The sequence below is a fragment of the Blennius ocellaris genome, assembly GCF_963422515.1.
Source record: "Blennius ocellaris genome assembly, chromosome: 14".
Taxonomy (NCBI): Eukaryota; Metazoa; Chordata; class Actinopteri; order Blenniiformes; family Blenniidae; genus Blennius; species Blennius ocellaris.
In genome coordinates, this window is record NC_137663.1 from 14,096,021 (window position 1) to 14,116,184 (window position 20,164).

Genomic DNA, 20,164 nt, shown 5'->3' on the forward strand with positions numbered 1-20,164 from the left:
CTTTTTTTCTCGCTCTCTTTTATTTTCAGCCTCGATACAATCAAAACTCCCATGCTCAACATGAAATGGATTCATAAATTGCACCTCAGTGGGCCTGCGAAAATAAACCGGACCGATCCGAGCGTGGTTATTATAATCCGAACCTGCACAACAAATCCATCATGCGCAAATACGCAACACTTCTTAAACGAAACTATACAATGAACAAATAAAAATACAATAAAAAGATGGTTGCGGGCTCTTAAGAGCTGCGGTGCTGTTTAAGTGGGTCGTCTTACCGCCAGGTATTGCCGCTGTTGATTCATTGAAGAATGTCGCTCAAAATGCGGGTAGTTGCGAAACGAAGCAGCGGCGCGTCTCTCTCCTGTGAGCGGATGGAAACGATGCACGGGGAGAGAGAGAGAGAGAGAGAGAGAGAGAGAGAGAGAGAGAGAGAGAGGGGGGTACTGCAGAGAAGAGGAGGAAGAGGAGAAGCGATGCTGATGCTGCAGCCGACACCTGCCAGAGCATCCTCGTGGTATTTCCTCACTTCTTTTTCACACTCTGCCGCCCCCTGCTGGATCAAAGTAGGACATGTGGATTTGTCATGCAGCCAAGCGGAAGAATGAGTTTCTCTTTTTTTTTTTCTTTTCTGAAAAGCTTGCTTTATTTACAAGATGAACACAACAAAAACAGTTTGCACAAATGAAGCAGAGATTAGCGGACTGGGCGCGAGACGCGGCTATGGGGTTTTCTGACGATTCTACTTGAATTGGCCCTATATATCAACAAACTGACAACAACTTGTGAGATAAAAACAAATATTTTGTTGTAAGAGGTAATCACATATTAATCCGTTGCATATTTGCTTTCACAAGAGCGTGGGTTCTGAAAGTTAAAGCTTTGAAATGGGAGTATCTGGTAATTCCTCACATATACAGTATATAAGCTGTCAATGTCACACTAATGGTTTCTGTGTATTTCTCGTTTACAAGGATTTTTAGGTTTCGGTGATCAATAGGAATGTGGCTTCATCACACCGTCATCTAATTCAGCGATTAAAAGATAATGCTTTCATGAAATTCTTCATAGTAATACAAATTTCGATTGGCATTTTATTTCAGAAATTAATGGGGAAAATCCTAATAAACCCAGTTTTGTACTGTTGTTTCAATCCAGCTTCCTCCACACCTTGAGAGCTACTGTCCCAGACACACACAATGTGTTTGATGGTTCTATAAGTTGACTTGTGAACAGCAGGAGACATCGATGTCAAGCTTTAATTGATGCTCAAGGTCACATGGCAAGTTATTGAGGGATTGACATTTTGTCGTGTGGTGTATCCTCAAATGTTGTTGGTTTTTGTTTCAATACATTGTTTGAGATGAGGAAGTGATGATTGAATGCTTCTACTTAAATGCCCCACTTTCATGATGTCACTGTAGCATAAATCTTTTTAAATTTTCCATAAACATCACCCAAAAGCCAAATATCCATTTTTTTTTTTTATCAGTAGCATACTTAGGGGTCTATGCCTCGATGGGTCTGGACTGTTTCAGCAGCAAACAGTAGATTATGACTGCGGCTGATCGTGAACATGAAGGCCTTTTGCAGTCGATTTCTTGGATGGAGCATCGTGTCACTTTGCTCCATCTTACCATTTATCAAACTACAAAACATTTCGACGAAGAGAGCTGATCGGACTGAAAAGAAAAATGGGGAAGAAATTTGCAGAGCTGTGTGTCAACACAGCAGGAGAAAAGACTAAGCTCCTCTTTAATAATATACTATTGGGCAGAAGAAAAGTGAAGTCCAGATAAGTGAGAAAACATTAATAACCCATCGATGTAAAACCAATACACTGAGATTTGGGCAGTGAGAAAACATAAACAAAAAGAAACATCATATTTAGTCACAGCAAAGTGACTTAAGTGAAGAGGACAGTGTCTAAAATGTGATGTACTTCAAAAGCTGAATAATATGGTAGAACTTGTATAAAAGCAATAACTATGTCACAGCTTTTAGAATCAGTGAATAAGTGTCAGCTCATACATGTATTGTATGCATTTCAGACACAAACGCTGAATTCTGGAAGAACACATTTCCATAATTCCTCTGCATAGTGTGCACATCTTTTCTTTTAAAGAAATGAAATAATGAGAAATGGGATCAACATTATTGATCAAAATGCATAATGTTGATGACAGATTACGAAAAAGAATTATACTAGTTATAAAAATTAATGAGGTAATGTGTGAAGTTGCTGATTAATATTACATCTCCGCTGCAAAAAACCTGCGATGAAAAGAGACGGAGGCAGAAATTTTGTCAACCCTGAGAATACAGAGTTGCACTGATCATGTAAACACAACAAAGAAAGAACAAAAGACGGAAGCAAAACACATTCAGTCCTTGAAAATAGCAAAGAGCCTTTTTCTTGGATGTACAAATAATTTACCGCAAGAAATATACACAACATCCTATATACACATTCTTGAATGGACCTGTTTATATGTGCAGTTTGTTAATTTGTTGTTTAGGATTTACCAAAACTGCACTAAAAAAATGGATTATAACAATCACAATAAAATGTATTTAACTCTTTCTTTTACGTAAAAAAAAAAAAAAAAGTATATTGCTTGCTGGTATCGCCTCAAAGTGAACAAATAAAAAGATCTAAAAGATACAACTGATTTGATGACAAAAGGGGATGATACATATGTACAAGCTTGCCAAATTCTACCTGATCAGTTTCTCTGTGGGCTTTTAATCAAACTCATAAAGGTGAATCAAGTTCATCTGGAAATGACTGCTTCAAAAAGAGGGAAATAAAGACACTGATGAAAATGAGAAAAGGCACTGAGGGCACAGACATTCTTCCAAAAAGACATACAAAAAAAAAAACCTGTGAAAAAAGTTGGCCAACTGTTTGTCTTTTTCAAGAATTTAAATGTCACAAGCTACAAATGCAAAAAAACACAGCAGCCAGCACTGTGAAAACTCACTTTACCAAATGATATACAGCATCAACTGACAACCTGCAGCCATCGATCATCGAGTCACCGTCAACATTCAGACAACCGATCCAACGCACCAGAGTATTTTGATAAAAGTAATTGTCATTGTGAAAAGCCATGTTCTGATGATTTCAGGTGTTTCTTTTTAGCCATTTGGCCCTATTACATAGTGAATGTTTGTGTAACAGGTAAAATGGGTCACAATTTTTGGGATTCTCCTTACCGTGTCAGATTTATACAAAAACTCTGATCTTCAGAAAACCTGCGTGAATAATATAAAGCAAGAATATAAATGTAGACTACATAAGTCACTTCATTTGAATTCAATTTCAGATGAAAAACTGTGTTGTAAGTAATGACAAATGCTATTTTTATGTGATGACCTGCTGCTTGCATTAGGCCCATGGATCCGGCATCATAATATCTATATCAATGGGAAAACCATAACCAGCTTTTTGATAGATATAAAAGCTGGGAAAGGTTCTTACAACACTACCTCTGCTAAAGTTGCTATTGACTGTAATGGGACACCAGGCCAAGCCTTTGACCTAACACTGTATGACATGAGACTGTGGGATACGGCTGCAGGTCCACCTTCACACGCAGTCAATTCCCTCACCAGCAATTTCTGCGAGCAGGTGAAGGTAATTGCAAAGCGTGTTGCTTTGTGTTTTGTGCATACTCCCACTTGTCTGGGAGGACTGAGTAGCTTTTAATCATCAGTTACATAAGCTTTGCTTTCAGTGGATGTAAGCATTGGGAACAATGTCTATTTGATACCATCATGTGTTGACCGGTTGTTAACAAATCATGGCCATATATGGAGGCAGATATTTGCCATGGCATAAAGTCTAACTGCCAGAAATGTAACATAGAAACACTCCAAAGAAGTAACTACACCTCAGCATGAAGAGAAAGAAGTTAAATTAATCCCCCTGCCTCTGAATCTCATTGAAATACCAGCACTGTTGAATGTCTCTAACATGAGCCCACCCAATCTCAAGCAGCAGCGATAATGAGCCTCTGAATCTCAGAGGGAACAACCTCACAGCAAAATGCTGCAGCCGAGAGGAAAAGTCAGAGCATTGTAAGTCTTTGGTCAAAGTTGTTTATCGTCGCTTCGACCAAAAAGGAGCATCGCCAGTGGGGGGGGCTGATATCCTCCCACACAGACTGATATCAGGGCAGGCCGACTTGGAAGAAGCACACTCTTCCTACAAATCCCCGTCGTCCTCTTCCCTGTCGTCAATGCCATTGCGCAGGAAGGCTTCCTTTTCTAGCGACATGGCTTCAGATTCATGGTCGAGCTTGAAGCCGTCCATCTCTGTGTCTGGAGACGAGCGTGCCATAGCCGCCTCGTTGCTGTGATGAATCCCATAGCAGAAGTAGATCACGAAGCCTGGAAGGGAGCACAATGCTGTTTGTTTGGTACCATCACTGAAAATATACAACATGTTCTTATGCACAATACAAAACTGGATGTGTTTTTTTTTTTTTTTATCTTAAAGAGTGAGATGTATGTGGAAAAGTCATAACTTTGACAGCAAACAAAGATATATCAAAGTGAAAGAGCACAGTTCTTGTTTTCAATGATATCAAACTGAAGCAGCTTGCAGACGTCAAGCAATTGAAGCCAGCAAACTGTCAGCTCTGTTTATGTGGGCTGTGAGCACAATGGCTGAAGTGTGTGAAAAGAAGCAGCAACCATTCCACAGCCAATGGCACCCACAGTTAAAACAATTGCAATTACCAGTTGTGTATAACTGTGTGAAATGACGGACGGTCGGCACGGTGACCATGTATAATACGCAGGATTCTAAGTACCTATGGCCATCCACACTGAAAATCTGATCCAGGTGCCTCTGTCCAGCTGCATCATCAGGTAGACATTGACAAACATGCTGATCACTGGAAGGAAGGGGAGCAGGGGAACCTATAAAGAACAAACAAAAGCTTGTGTTACAGCACATCAACGGGCAAGGGGGGGGGGGGGGGGGGGGTTTGGAGGAAGTTCAAATCAAACCTTGAAGGAGAGTTTTGTCTTGCTCTCAGGCTGTCTCCAGATGATAAAGACGAGGAGCAAACACATCAGGCAAAGGACACTGAGGGCCACGATGTTCCACGTGGCTATGCCACCCTGCACTGCTAATACACTGAAGACCAGGATCAACAATCCTGCAGAACGAGATACGTTTTGATCACTTCACGATTCAACACGGCACCAGCACCGATTGGATTTTGTCATTTTATATTTGAATTATCTATAAATATATTTTTGTATAAAATCCTACCCAGGACAGAGGCACAGATGTTGACAGCAAAGCCCGACAGTACAGACGGCTCATGGTTATCTGGGAACAGCATCGTCCTGAAGCTGAAACGCTCCTCCACACCAGGCAGGATGCCCATACTCGGGACACTGAGACGGTCGCTCAGCTCCACTTCTTCCTGGGTATTGGCCATCTCGTACACCACACTGGGTTGCTCCGGCTGGTACCTGGGGCATGAACAAGCAAAGGCTCAGCTATTTTACCTTTGCAACTTGCTTCTGATTGCACATCAACAAAGAGAGTTGCTCAACATCTTGAACAGAGAAAACATTTGTTTTTATTTGCAATATTAGTCACAGCTGAAGATGAGCTGCAGACAAATGTAATATACAACATCAGTGTAGGTCAGTCATAGTTTGGTCTGGCAGTGTGCATTAATAGAGCATGAAATTACTTTCAGCATGAATGAAAGAATGAGTATCACTTGTTACTTTAAAAAAAAGATGAGAAGACATCCTGCATGTGTTCGAAGGGTTTCAGCCTCGGGGGGGGGGGGGATGTGAAAATTAGCCATGTGGCAGCTTGATATTCTCACTCACATTTGTACAGGAACAAATAGAGTATGGTTTAAAGCCCTGGAGTAAACTGTACACACTCACATCACCTCACTGACCTGAGCACCAGGACACAGGCAGCCACTAATGTGTAAGCCAACAGGGTTCCAATTGACATCAGGTCCACCAGGTCTTTCAGGTCAAACAGGAACGCCATGATTGCTTCATAGAGCATGAAAGAAAGAAAAAAAGAACGAGACAGATTGAAGACAATGTTACTCTAAAAAGCCATTTGAAGTGTAAGCAGGTGTATGACTACATTGAAGGTCCCATATTTTAGATAATATGATTTTTTTTTAAAGAAAAATGTCATATATTTAATATGCAGCTAATGTGTCAGAAAAGACCCACAAAATCACCCAGAAAAGAGTGCTAATCAGAAGTAAGGGTCACCTCGGCCACCTTTTTGACAGCGCCCTTTTGAATGACAACAGCCATTTCAAGACACTAAACACACGTTCCACATGAAAATGCACCATTTGCATGACTGCTGGGGGAAACCTGCCTGAACCACTTCAGCTTTGTGGAGTGACGGTCAATCCTAGTCTTGAACGGCTATGGCTCTGCACGTTTTGGACACTTCTCTGTGTCAAAATAACCTCCTATGAAGTCTGTCTTATATGCTCTCTCTGGAATTTGACGAAAACACATTTATGATATTCAGGGTTTGTATAGCAGGCTGACATTGAAAACATGTTGGATAGAGAATATGGAGGACCAGGTCAGATGCTACTGAGCAAGACAGACAAGAAGAATTGATGACAATAACTCAGGAGTTTAAGAGAGTGTCATATACTAAGATATTGTTTCTGTTATTGTAATAAAAGGCGTGTTCTTATTAATTTCAGAACTGAAACAGAAGGAAAATACTCATATGGGACCTTTTGGCTTAAAAACAGCAGTGAGTTCACAAACATATGTGTAGTCGCCAGTATACAAGTGAGATAAGCATTTCATAAAGCAACTTGAAGAAAGAAATTAAAAACATCAGAAGCTACAACACAACCATCAAGTACAGATGACAGTAAAAAAAAACCTCTACAAGACATTGGACTTCTGTTTGCATTAGAAAATTAAATATTTTGTTTGCATTAGAAACAATAATAAATGCTGCTAAAGTTCGAAAACCAACATGACAGACCGCCTTGTTCCACTATTACTTATTTCCCCGAACCTCTCAAGTCTCTAATCAAAGCATTTTTTTTCTCATCTGTTGCCATTTCACGTTCCTTGTACATCTTACCAGACAAAACCCCGGCAGTAAAAGTGGCCGTTATGGGGGCTTTCCTCTCGCTGACTTGGGCCAGGAAGGAGAAGAGTAGGCCATCCCGTGCCATGGCAAAGATGATACGGGGAAGTGGGAACATGGAGCCCAACAGACTGAGGTGGAGTGGGGAGGAAAACATGAGATTGGGGTCACAGATATTGGGCGTGGGGACAATGGGGGAGGAAGACGTTGCAGATTTTGGGAAGGACAGGCAGGGCTTGAAACACTGTCAAAACTGTAGATCGATGGAAACTGAATGGAGGATATTCTGACGTCACCATGCAAACTCATGCTCCACATGCTGTTACATTCCCCTCTGCGCAACCATGCAGTTCAATGTGGCGTTTCTCCTCACAACACCAAGATGCAGGTTTTCCAGCAGTGGAAGCTAACGCATACCAATTCATGTTAGAAAAACAAAGTAGACGTTCGGTAACCTGGGCTGCCTCAGCTAGCTTCAGAGACCCATGTAAGACAGCTTTAGATACTGTTAAAAACCATCATTTTCATGCCGAGTGCTGGCTTCCGGGCGGTTTCTAAAAAGGAAAAAAAAACCAGACACACACACACACACACACACACATCACTGTGTGACTGGCAGGTCAAACCACTTAACCCAGCAGAGCTAAGCCCCGCAGCATGAAAAGAGGCTTCTGTGAAGTTGGACATGCGTGTTAGTGCCTCACCTGATACCATGCCGGCGGTGAGGGTTGCAATTAGTGGGGTTCTGCTGCGTGGATTGATCACGGCCATGAACTTGAAAAGCAGCCCATCCTCAGCCATAGCCCAGATCACACGAGGCATGGGGAACATAGCACCCAGCAGGCTACCATGGGAGGGAGACCAGGATATATAGTGTCCACACTTACACCCAAGAGATTACCGTGAGACACATAAACAGACACACCAGACACCATATACAATGTACATCGCACAGTATATGCAAAATGGATTCCAAAGTCAGATGCTGTACAGTATATTGTCTGAAATGTACATCGGCAACTTTTTATATGAAAGGGGAATTTTTTTTAACTATTATACCTAATCTTAAATATAGCAAAAAAGTTTGGGATTTTGTTTCAGTGTCATTGCTTCTAAAAGGAGAGGCAGAGCTGTGTCTTCATGTGTGTAAGCTCATGATCTGTACTTCCTGCCACCATAAAGTGTGTTGCGAGAGATTAGTTTGCTCTCTGATATCAACCTCCCTTTTCCCTCGTACTATTTCTCCACATCAATCTGAACAGCAGAAAGCCACCTCCGAGTTTGGTTCTGCAGAAGTTTCCTCCTGTTAAAAGCAAATTTTTCCTCATTACCTTCACATTAATTGTTCGTGTGAGATTGTTTGCTTTTTCCGCCATCAAATTCACACCATGCCAGCTGTTGAAATTGTAACATTTTATCATTTCCTAAAATTCGGAAAGTTTTCAAAATTGCACTGTATGTTATTTTCTTGTCATTTTAAACATATGGAGAGTTTTATGAGAGAAATAGTCTTCTTCTTCTTTGAAGTACTGTTCAACAATATTGGGTTTGATTTTTTTTGGGGGGGGTTATATCTCGATCTGCGGTGCACAAAGGTCAGCACTCATTCAACATAGCGAGGTCATGGGTTTAAATACTGGCTGTCGCAGTCTCAAAAAGTGCATGTGATGTTAATTGGCGTTCCTAAATTGCCCCAAGGCATTAATGTGTCCGAGGTTGTCCGTCTCTGTGTTTTCCCAGTGATGGACTGGTGACCCGTCCATGACCTCACCCATAGTTAGCTGGGATCGGCTTCAGCGCCCCGCGACCCTGAACAGGATATGATTAGTACAGAAGATGGATGGAGAAGAGGACAGATGTTTCTGATGGATGAGCTCAATTGTCTTTGTAAAAGCAGGTTGGAATGAAATCAAAATTATGGTATTCGAATTATTAACACGTCTCATCCCAGCCTTTTTGGCATTTGAACACTTACTGCACATGGTTCACAGCTACTATTCTTACTTTATGAATGTGGTATTTGCGTAAATCAAGGAGTAGTAGTATTGACTTTATGAAGCATTTTAAAAGTACATATCAGTTCAAATGTACCTTGTGATGGCCTTTGAGTCGGTCCGTCTTACATAATCACATACATATAAGGACGGTATAATTATACTTTCGACAGTGCTTTCATTTCTGGTTGCGGGTCAAATTTCTACTGAAGATAAATATATATGCAATATACTGTATATGCACACACACACTCGCTCAGACACACACGTGTGTGTGTGTGTGTTCATGCGAGGGGGAATGAAGAGTACATGTGCTTACATGTGAAAACAGTGCAGGTGTGTAAGCGCTTACCTGGTAGAGAGAGCACAAAGAGAGCCTACAGCTACGGCATATTTGGCTCCTCCCCAGCCGACATAGTTAAAAGCTACAGGCAGAGGGCTGTTGCTGTCCAGCAGGTAGTACGGCATCATGAGCGTGAGGGCAGCAGAAACTCCGAAGTATGCCACGAAGCAGATGAGCAAGGATGACACAATACCAATAGGGATGGCTCTCTGGGGGTTCTTCACCTCCTCACCTGGTGCGCAGATTCGATAAAGACACAGTAAAGAGGCACATTTTAGAAATGTACTCTTGTTTAAGTGGCGGCTGAATTATACTGTATATACAGCAACAAATGCACAAAGACAAGAAAAGAATGAGAAAGAAGAAGATAAAGCATGAGGGGAAAAATATTCAAAGCAATGAACTATTTTGAAAAATTGTGTATTTATATATATATATATATATATATATATATTTTTTTTTTTTTTTAACGTAACATACAAGTTCCATAGTACTCACTATCAGCCAGATCATCATCAAACATTGTCTTCTATGTCGGCTTATACAAAGCAACATTGGCTGCACTAAAAGGTGCTTATAACTAAATCATACGTTATTAACCGAGTCCGTACAAAAGTAGCTTGTTTTCCTTGTGGGCAAAAAAGACTGAAACACACAAACTATTCAGCTGCAGGCGATTACACAACAGTGGACCCCAGGCACAACATTCACGCCTTGTTTTTGGAGTAAAAACAGAGCAGGAAGCAAGAAGACTGTTTGCCAGGCGTGTGTGCAAGTAATGCAGTAAGTGACAAATCAGTTTTTCATAAGGCGTAAGCATGACAATTGTATGTGTAAAATGGTAAAAATGTTGGCAAAAAATATCCACCAAGTGCACATTTACAAAGAACTGAGGGTAACTTGCAAGTGTGTGTGTGACAGACATTCCTGCCCTTAGAGCCAAACAGGAGCTATCGCTTCATGCGAGCCAATTAGAATTCAGAACTAGAGGGGCGGGTGAGGGAGGGACAGTGGACCAGAGAGCAAGTTGGCAAGTTGGAAGAAATGTGTCCACTCTCTATTTATTCCTACATGAAGGGCTTGACTCAGTTACAAAGCTTAATATACATGAACATACACTCGTCCCACGGGTGTAGTGAAGCTCAGCAGATTGTAGAAACACTGTAAGAATGTCCAATTTCCATGTTGTAATGTATTCCCGAGCATCTGTCAGTCTTCGTCATTCTGCTGAAAGCAGAGCTTTAACATGTGAAAATTCATCTTTTTTTTCCGCCTTGCTCTCATATGTAATTCTCCTGAATCTTCAGACGAGCATAGCACTGAAACGTTTCCAGCTCCAGATTAATTTACGCCGACCCTCTCTTCCCCTGCCACAAAACTGAAACTCAACCTTGAGGCAGTCAAGGTAAGACGAGAAGTGCAAGAAGGGAGGAGAAGAGGACACACTGAGCGAGGGTTTTCCATTCAAAACTGACCTGTGGTAGCAATGCAGTCAAATCCCACAAAGGCATAGAAACAGGTTGCAGCTCCTGACAACACGCCTGTGAAACCGAACGGCATGAAGCCACCCACACCTAAACTCTCCTTGGTTGGTAGAATCTCTGTCAGACTGCAGAGGACAAGAAAAAAAAAAAAAGATGCACAAGATGTACCCCATTTCTCAGTTCATGCAAAAGTAATGACAATCATACTGGACTATTGGAGAAGTTTGAACAAATCATCAACAAAGTAAAAAAAAAAAAAAAAAATCTATAAAATCATATCAAAGCAGCAAGTTCTTACTTTGAAGTGGAGTTACTTATATTATTAAAATTGCCATGGAGGATCTCTTCAGGGTCAAGTTGCCAATTCTTCATAGTCCCTTTGACCAGGCCAGAAACCACCATGAACAACAAGACCAGGACATTGATACAAGTGAACACCTTGTTCACCATCGCCGACTCTTTGACCCCAAATGCCAGCAGGCCTACAAAATTGAGGAAAAAAAAATAAGGGGGGGGGGGGGGGGGGGGGGGGTAGGAAATTAAAACCTTCTCGGTAAATCTAACACCTTTAGCATTGTCAGTGTTGGAAGATAAATTATGCAGTAAAATGTAAAAACAATCAGTTACCAAACTCAACTTGATTATAATTTCGATAGAGTCATGAAATGCATAAATCATTGTATAACAATTCTTAACAACGTCCAGAGTAACTGGGAAGTGGTAAAATTCTGACCTCACATCTGTCAAAATACCTCCGACAGCTGTTGCACTGATCTTGAACTTGGGAAAGTGGGAAGTTTTGGAGAACTCCAACAAGCAAGTTTGGCATCATCCAACTGGGTACTATTTGTGCATTTACAATAAAACAGTATTTGATAGTTTTACACTCTGTAAAACATTTTTAAAGTTGAGGTGAAACCAATGAAACTATACAGGCCTAGCTTCTGAACTTTGCATTCAGGGGGAAAAAAACCCCATAAAGTTCAATTTTGTGGGGACTCTGTTGTTCTCAACTTTTCTGAAGGCAACTTTCCCAAGTTCTCAGCTGCATGAATCTGTCGTTAGATACAGGACACAATAAAGACCTTATGACACCATATTCCATGTTAATTGATGTATTATCACTGTAAAAAAAAAATAATAGTCTGAGCATTGTTTAGTCTTCTTGTCAAAAAACTGTAGCCATAACCACCAGTGAAACAGACATTCCATTATTTCTGCACAGCTTTTGAGTTTTTACTGAAAGCAACGACGCCACATAAAATGTTGCCTTACCTGTAAGAATGATAATGATGAGAACAGCAAACATGTCAGGATACTCTGCCAATATACCAGGTGCTTTCATAGACATGTACTCCCTGCAGAATTGCTCAATACGCTTCCCTACCAGCTCATCAAACGTGGCACTCCATGCACGGGCCACACTCGAGGTACCTGGGTTAAAGAAGGATTAGCTGACATCTTGTTCAGTCTTTGAAAATGAGAACAAACTTTTATATTAAGTGACATGCAGTTTTGCTTGATATTTACCAATGATATATGAGAGAATGAGGTTCCATCCAGTGATGAAGGCCCACAGTTCTCCTACAGTCACGTAGGAGTACAGATAAGCCGAGCCTGTCTTCGGGACACGAGCGCCAAACTCAGCATAGCAAAGACCGGCCAGCACCGAAGCCAAGGCTGCGATCAGGAACGAGAGCACAATAGCAGGACCTGTGGAAGCAATGTCGGTCATGTGATCAAAAGCTTTTCAAATACACCTCGCAAGATCATTTACAAGTTCTTTCAGTAAAGATGAGTCACCTGAATTCTCTCGCGCAACGGCACCAGCTAGCACATAAACACCGGCGCCCAATGTGCTGCCCACCCCCAGGGCTACCAGGTCAAAGGTGTTGAGGCATCGGGACAGACGGGAGTCCTCCGAGTTGCAGTCTATCACCTTCACCCTCAGCAACTGTTTCCCAAAACCCAGAAGCTTCTCCAGCGCCATGGAAGACAGTCTGGCCTCAGGGCGGTGTGGGCGAGAAGGTCTTTTGAGGTGCAGACGTCACGGGGGACAAGAGGAGAGGCCGCACACACCCTAAAACCAGGATATGAACGTAAATAATTACATTATTTGAAAAATGTATATTCTATCTTATCTATTAATCTTCTGTGCCTGCCGTTTCAATAATGTTCATATTCGGTTGGGGCCACGCCAAGCTGACTCTCAGGCATACGGAACATTTGCAAACTCTACACACAAAAGGCCCACGGATAGAACTAAACTATGATTTTCTCATTAGCTGTGCTAACATGGATCTAAAGTCATACGAATAAACCTTGATATAAAATTCCCCCTTTTTGTAGATGACTGCTATGTAACATCATGACGTGACTTTTGACACAAAGAAAAACAGACTGATGCAGGAAACAATACTGCTCTCCAATATATTGTTGTCTCTTCTTGATTAACCAAGAAGAAGGTTTCTTTGGCGTTACAGTTTTCAAATAAATGCAGAAATACACAAAAACACTCTTGAGCAGACAAGCTAACAAATTCAACGTCAATACTGGGAACTTCCCGACAGAGCTGGATGTGTGCATGTTGCAGACAGCATTATCGGAGTAATCTGCTCACTGAAATAAAAAAAAATCATCAATACATGCGACTGAATCATATCACTTTGCTGAGTTTTCATGTAAACGGGACAATCTGACCCCTCACTTGTGCAACCCACGGAATACGTTTCTCACAAGTCGTTTTTTTAACCTCAATCTTAATATAAACCTTTCATGCCCCACTCCAACAGTAGCACATCATGTCGGTGAGACTATACTTGAAATACCATCTTTAAATAAAGGTTGCATGGTGGCAACACCGAGTAACGTTACAGATCTGGGTAAGGGGGTTCACTTGTTCCTGACAAACTGCTTGGCTTCCTGGGGTGTTACATAACATAACCCAAATCCACAATGTGCGACTGTGAGCCTAAAAAAAAAAAAGAAAAGAAACACAGGCCTATAGGGATAATCCATCTTATTGCTGGACATGTGGCTGACACACATTACATAACGCAACACAACTCACTGGCGAGAAGGGGAAAAACTCTTGAACGGTCTGATCAACACACAGGGAATCATAACTCCTTCACAACAGAGCTACTTTTCAGAATGACGCTGTGGAAGATCCTCACATTGTGTTATTGTTACTCAACGCAGAAGAAACAGACACAGCTGCAGTTTCCCCTTTGCTTAAAAGGCCACACAGTTCAAACAAGGTGAATCCACACAGAAAGTAGTAAAACACAGTAAAGTACAGGGGTTCTTGTTTCCATATCAAGCCAATGGACACAAACAGAGTGTGACTGTGATAAATATTTATACATCTATACACACACATTACCTAGTCTGAGTAGGTCCAAATGGTCAGTTGGTCACAATAGTCTCCATTAAGTGAAATATAATGGGGGGGGGGGGGGGGGGGGGGGATTATTCAATTATATGATAAAGATACTAAAATTAAAGATTTTTATGATTTCTTTTCATTTCAAACCCTTCTGAGTGAAAGAGACATAAAACAATTAAAAAAATGATGTTGGTCCAACTTAAAATCAAATCAACGGAGGTTGACAGACGTCAACTTTCAGTCTGCAGCGAGTGTCCACACACACAAAACTATGCGTGCCTCCTGGCTGCATTTAAAAAAAATAAGGCTGCGATTTGTTGCTCATCTTAAATTTTGAGTTTCACTGGGAAAATGATGGCGGTAGCAAGAGGGTTGTTTTCTCAAACTTTAGAAAGTCCCCTGAGAGGACTGCAAAGCCGTTTTCACAGGCTCAGCAACACTTTTCACGATGAGTAAACTGAGCTTGGAGTAGAAAAATCACTGCAGTTACCATATATTTTCTCCGAGATTCAACTTGAGCGTAGAGGCCTATGCTATTTCTTTTACTTATCCGCAGCTAAAAAAAAAAATACTTGAAAAATAGGAGTGAATGAGCAGTCGTTCCCGTTTGAAATGGTCTTTACCCTCCAGAGACCCAATACAGCTGCAAGATTTCTCCCCTGAGTGGCTATTGAGATGATTTTCAGTGTCAGTACTCTGAGCAACAGCTCATGCACATTCCCCTGTGATGAGCTCACACTTGGACGCAATACACGAAATTTGGCTGAAGAAAAAGAGGGGGAAAAAAGAGGACATACACAGGAAAGGAAATGGAGTAACATAGAAAAATGGGGTGTGAAATGTAAAATCTTGTGGGTGTACCTTGGAAAAGAAAAAAGAAATAGCCTGGAACTGAGAGAATGACATGCAGCAATGTGAAAGTACAACATAAATGAAGCATTGGCACATTGTTAGAGCCTGCTGACCTCAAGGACACAAACATAAGTGAGTCATGTGCACAGTGCCACAGTTGGCCATGGAAACTTGCAGGGTAAACTGAGGTTAAGACCTTGGACTGTTTTGTTTTTAATCCAAAATACTTGCGATGATACATTTACTGAATGTCATCATGGTGAAGAAGTTACTACCCCATTGTCTATTTCTGTTAATGTGTCACTTAAATAAAGCTGCAACTGTTGATTGGGATACTTTGTGTTTTATAGTAAATGAACCCAACATATCTTATTGTGACACATTTGGCTTTGCACAGGAATAAGAGATAAAAAAATGCACATAATTTGAAAAAGTGAAAAAGTGAAGTCAATTTAAGAACATAAAAACTTTTAACTATATTTTGCATTTAATCCAAGTCATTTTCTACATATTTGAATGTTTTTGCGACTCTATTCCACCAGTAAACACTGGTAAAGACAATCAATGGGTGGAACTATTCCTGAAAATGTTATGTGTCAAAACATTGGTGAAACACCTGGTGCGTGAGGCAAACACAAGCCCTTCAAAGCCTTCAAGTCAGCCCTCTGGACAATTTCGCAAACAGTTAAAGTTATGAAGAAACCATTACCATACTTTTGGAATAATGCTCATGACGTATTCACAAACCAACACACCGGTTCAATACAAGTAGCATCTAACAAAACCACAGAGATCCCATCAGAATAATCACATTTGGAAAAACACCATAATGTTAAAATTGCAAAAAAGAAAATGTCTTGAAATATTTGAACTTGAGATATTAAATGACGGGTGACATTTATATTATGTACTCACCCCTCCATTCTTCAAAACAAAGGCACACATTTGGAATTGTCAGTGTTTACAGATTATAATGCTTCCGTCTTATTGGACTAAGATGGCTATATGTGGCCCCTGAACTAAAAGGATTTTGACACCCCTGTTTAAGCATTATTGTAGAAGGAAATGCCGATGTGACATGTTAATAAAAAGAAAATAAACAACAATAAAAAAGGTGCCACACATTTAATCCATGAAATTGCTGAACTAAACCAGCTGCAGTCAGAATGCTGAGCTCAAGCTTGTGAATTATTATGCCAAGATTGATCTCAATACGCTGCCACTCATTCTGCATTTCTCTCATGTCAAAAGATGTAAACAAACTCAAATGAATGGCAAATAAACTCAGGGGGGGGGGAGGAAGGTTATTTGACCAAACAATCAGTTTAACAAATACTCAAGTTTTCCCTCAATACAACAACACCTTCAACAGGCCACACACCTGTTGCCCAACCTCTTTCCACACTGGCAGAACAAGACAAAACATGAAGCACTTACTTGGAACAATCTATCCGTATGTGAACTTGAGAGACAAACGGATCAATCAGGCTATTTTCAAATTATTCTCCAGCGTGTGGTCAAGACAAGCGGAGTGTTTGACGGCAGGCGTTCTGAAATAGAAGTGGAAGAATCACATGGTACAGCTATTCCAAGAAGGTGCACACTCACGCACGCACCCGAAGGCACGGTCAAAAATCTAGCAGGAGTTTTGCGACCATGAAAATTAATACATTTTGACTCTGGATGTGTGAAGAATAAGCTAGAAGAGGAGCAACTACAATGAGACGAAACAAAAGTTACAAAAATGTTTAGGAGTCATGCATTGAAGCGGTACAGACTCTTCTTTTAGTATACAGACGCTCATCTGTATGATCCAGCTACATATATTCACAAAGAAGGAATCAGCACCTATAAGGTGTAGAGGAACGTTGATCACAAAACAGGGGTGTGAGCCTTAAGAGCCAATGAACACGCACCATGAAGGTGACACTACTGGATGTCGAGGACGGCTTGCTGATTCCTCAGACAGACATGTTGAGAACTAAATACATGGATGTTTAAGCAAGTATATGAAACCATGTATAAAAAGACAATTTATACAAATATATAATAGGAGAGTTAAAAAGAAATCTTGACAACTAAATACGATCTGTTAGTGAGTAGAAATTTGTGTTACCATACGAACAGATTCTAGGTGTTTTGGAAAGCAAAAAGTCATTTCATATTACAATGTGAGAAAAGAAGACATGAAGGTTGAGCAGGTGCACGTGTGCGACACAACGCTATGCAACAGCACAGACACATGCAGACACACGCTCACACAGGGAGTCCAGATATCTGAGCGGAGAGCTGGAGCAGGTGCACTCACTGGGAAAAAAAGGAACAGCATGCAATAGTTCATTGTTGACAGCTGCGTGTTGACATTTTCCATCTGCTTCCATCCCCGTGCGTCTTTGGGTAAACACGGCGACGACAAACTCCGCCAGGTAGCCATGACTGTCTTTTGAGCATAATTACCCTCCCAACAGTCTGTCAACATTAGCGATATCTGAATCCTTGTCTTCGCAGTAATGTCTCCTCAATTGGCACACGGTCGCAGTTTTTCTCTGTTTGGTTTTGCAGTGATACATTTGAACGATGTGTCACGTTGACACGCGACTGGAGTTAGTTTGAAGCGTGTCCGACAGGGGTCACCTTAAACCTGCGTGTGGAACCAAAACGGCTGGTAACGGTCAGTCTATTCAAAGAAGTCAAAGTCAACGTGGACTTTGAGGGCCGGAGCCCAGTGACGCTCAGTATGAGTGACCCAGCAGCATGTCGAGTTTATTTTGAGCCTGAAGTCTTCCAAGTGTCTATCAGCCAAGTTGTGGCTAACTGTAAAAGTTATATTTGCAGGAAAAGGACAGAACGGATGTCAGGATGATTTTGCTGTGACCCTCTGACTAGACACGGGAGAAATACGCACATACCTTTAGTAAACAACAGATTGAGTCATTAGTTCAGCTCTGCTTGTCTGATAACTGGAGGCCGTGACCCGGCTCGTGGTGTTCTCCGATAAACTGCTCATTTTTCAACCAAGGCGCTTCTCTTTTTTTTACTCATATTGTACCCGATTGAAGCAATGAAACAATTTTACTTTAGCACCTTAGAATACTCACGCAGCAATAATAGTCTAAATTACAGATAGTGTAACGTGCATGAGGCATTTCCTGCACGCTGCAGGTAGGAAGTTTGTTCACAGACCGTTTCGGTATGTGATCACTTCCACAGGTTTTTAAGTCACAATGCATGTGATACAATTACTCAACATCTTCATAAGCCTCTTAATTCCATCTGAACTGTGTGTACAAACAAAGGCTGCACACTGTTAAGAGGAAACTGAAGTTCACGCTTGACGCATACACACCAGGAGGAAACCAAAGAGAACCTGGAAAGCTTCGATGCTGAATTTGATGAGGGACGCAAGCGGCCCTGCAGTCAGCAAGCTGACCACGACTGACCCAGTTTCAGCTAAAGTTAGAATGGTCTGAACTGTTGCTCTAAAGATCCGAAAGGTCAACTCTTACTCAATCTCACAGCCGTTTTTTTGCATGGATACCTTTCACTGACTCGTCATGACAGGATTTCTCTTATGGCGGATTTGAACAACCACACTGTGTCGTGATCTAGTTTAATAGGATGGTTTGATTATGTTTTTAATCATCTAAAATGTAACAAATAAACCCTACCCAGCAAAATGAGATTGAAAAAAATTAATAACATGCCATCCTGTCGCTACACCAATCTGGTTTAGATGGTATGCATTGGAACAAAAAGTAACAAAGTTGTAAAGTATGCGACCTTGAAGGATTTTTGCATAGCAGTTTGCTTACATGTGGCCACTTGTTGCTTTCACTCCAGCAGATTTATAGCCCCCCCCCAACCCCCACAAAACTCGGTTCAAACCAGTTTTGCATCACGTTGCAGCATCACGGCTTTTCCAAACCTCACAGCCTCCTCCACCTTCCAAGCAAAACTGAAAGACTAATCTATTGACAGGTAACACTGTAAGGAAGTCTCCTGGACCATGTGTGGACAAACTATGCCTCTGAACGTTGCTTCTTAAATGCCCAATCGGGGGGAACTAGTGCAAGCAGAGTGAAAAGAGATATTATGTAATTCATGAGACACACACACACACACACACACACACGCTCACTGCAGGAAACTGCAGTACCTACTATGGAGCAGTTAAAATGGGGTCTGAGTGACACAAGCATGTGCTATTTGCAGCATGGGCGCCCCAGGCTGGACTCACACAGAGACCCAACTGTGCGTAATGGCACACGTTTCTCACATAATAAACCCGATGTGCTTTACAAAAAAAAAAAAGCAATCATTTAAAGAAGTACACTTTTTTCAGTAACTCCCATGCACGCGGCTACGCGGGATATTTACACATTTGCAAAGAGGAAAGACTTTTACCTTGCAGAACCTCTTTTTTTTTTAACGCATTTAAGGAAGTGATCCAAGGTAGAGATAAGTTCCCCGAGAGGTGCAGGAGGAAGACGTTGAGGAAGACGGTTACAAAGAAACAGTGAGGGGACTCACGGTGCGGGTGAGTCCTGAGAAGTTTAAACGTGGTAAGGTGGGGGGGAATTTCAGGTTTTGGGTTGCTTGCTGTGCTTAGCTCGTTCACATGGAGGAGGGGATACAGAGGCCAATACCCAGCCCCGCCCGCCCGCCCGCACGCGCCCGCACGTCCATTACTACTGCAGTTGTGCAATAACCACATCAGCTGTGGCTCCATTGTGGATAATTACATCTGTTTACAACATCGTCAAGAGTTTCGACACTGCTAATCGGGGTTTATAGAGACTATAATTAAGAAACCGTGACATTGAAATTATTACTATAGCTGGGCAGAAAATTATTTCAATGGAAGTCTCACCTTTTAACCCTCAAACTCAGGGATATATATACACACACACACACACACACACATTTTTTCTTCCTAAAATTATTATTGTATTATTATTGCTATTTTCATGATTA

At 41.3% G+C, this 20,164-nt stretch overlaps 1 protein-coding gene across 4 annotated transcripts; it reads right to left on the reverse strand.

Moving 5' to 3' along the window:
- Positions 1-645: 645 nt before the first annotated feature.
- On the reverse strand, positions 646-19,747 carry slc7a1a (solute carrier family 7 member 1a). Of its 4 annotated transcripts, none has more exons than XM_080508585.1 (14): positions 19,595-19,747; positions 16,628-16,740; positions 12,754-13,030; positions 12,481-12,663; positions 12,226-12,384; positions 11,249-11,432; positions 10,942-11,075; positions 9,476-9,698; positions 7,124-7,260; positions 5,940-6,042; positions 5,288-5,493; positions 5,020-5,171; positions 4,821-4,929; positions 646-4,395 (listed from the first exon to the last, which is right to left on the reverse strand). In XM_080508585.1, exons 3-14 carry the CDS (start codon positions 12,938-12,940, stop codon positions 4,211-4,213), a joined length of 1,962 nt encoding a protein of 653 aa, XP_080364711.1. In that variant the 5' UTR covers positions 12,941-13,030; positions 16,628-16,740; positions 19,595-19,747; the 3' UTR covers positions 646-4,210. The 4 variants fall into 4 exon arrangements, with proteins under 4 accessions (XP_080364711.1, XP_080364712.1, XP_080364713.1 ...); XM_080508586.1 differs by lacking the exon at positions 19,595-19,747 and adding an exon at positions 17,499-17,912; XM_080508587.1 differs by lacking the exon at positions 16,628-16,740.
- Between the last annotated feature and the right edge of the window lie 417 nt (positions 19,748-20,164).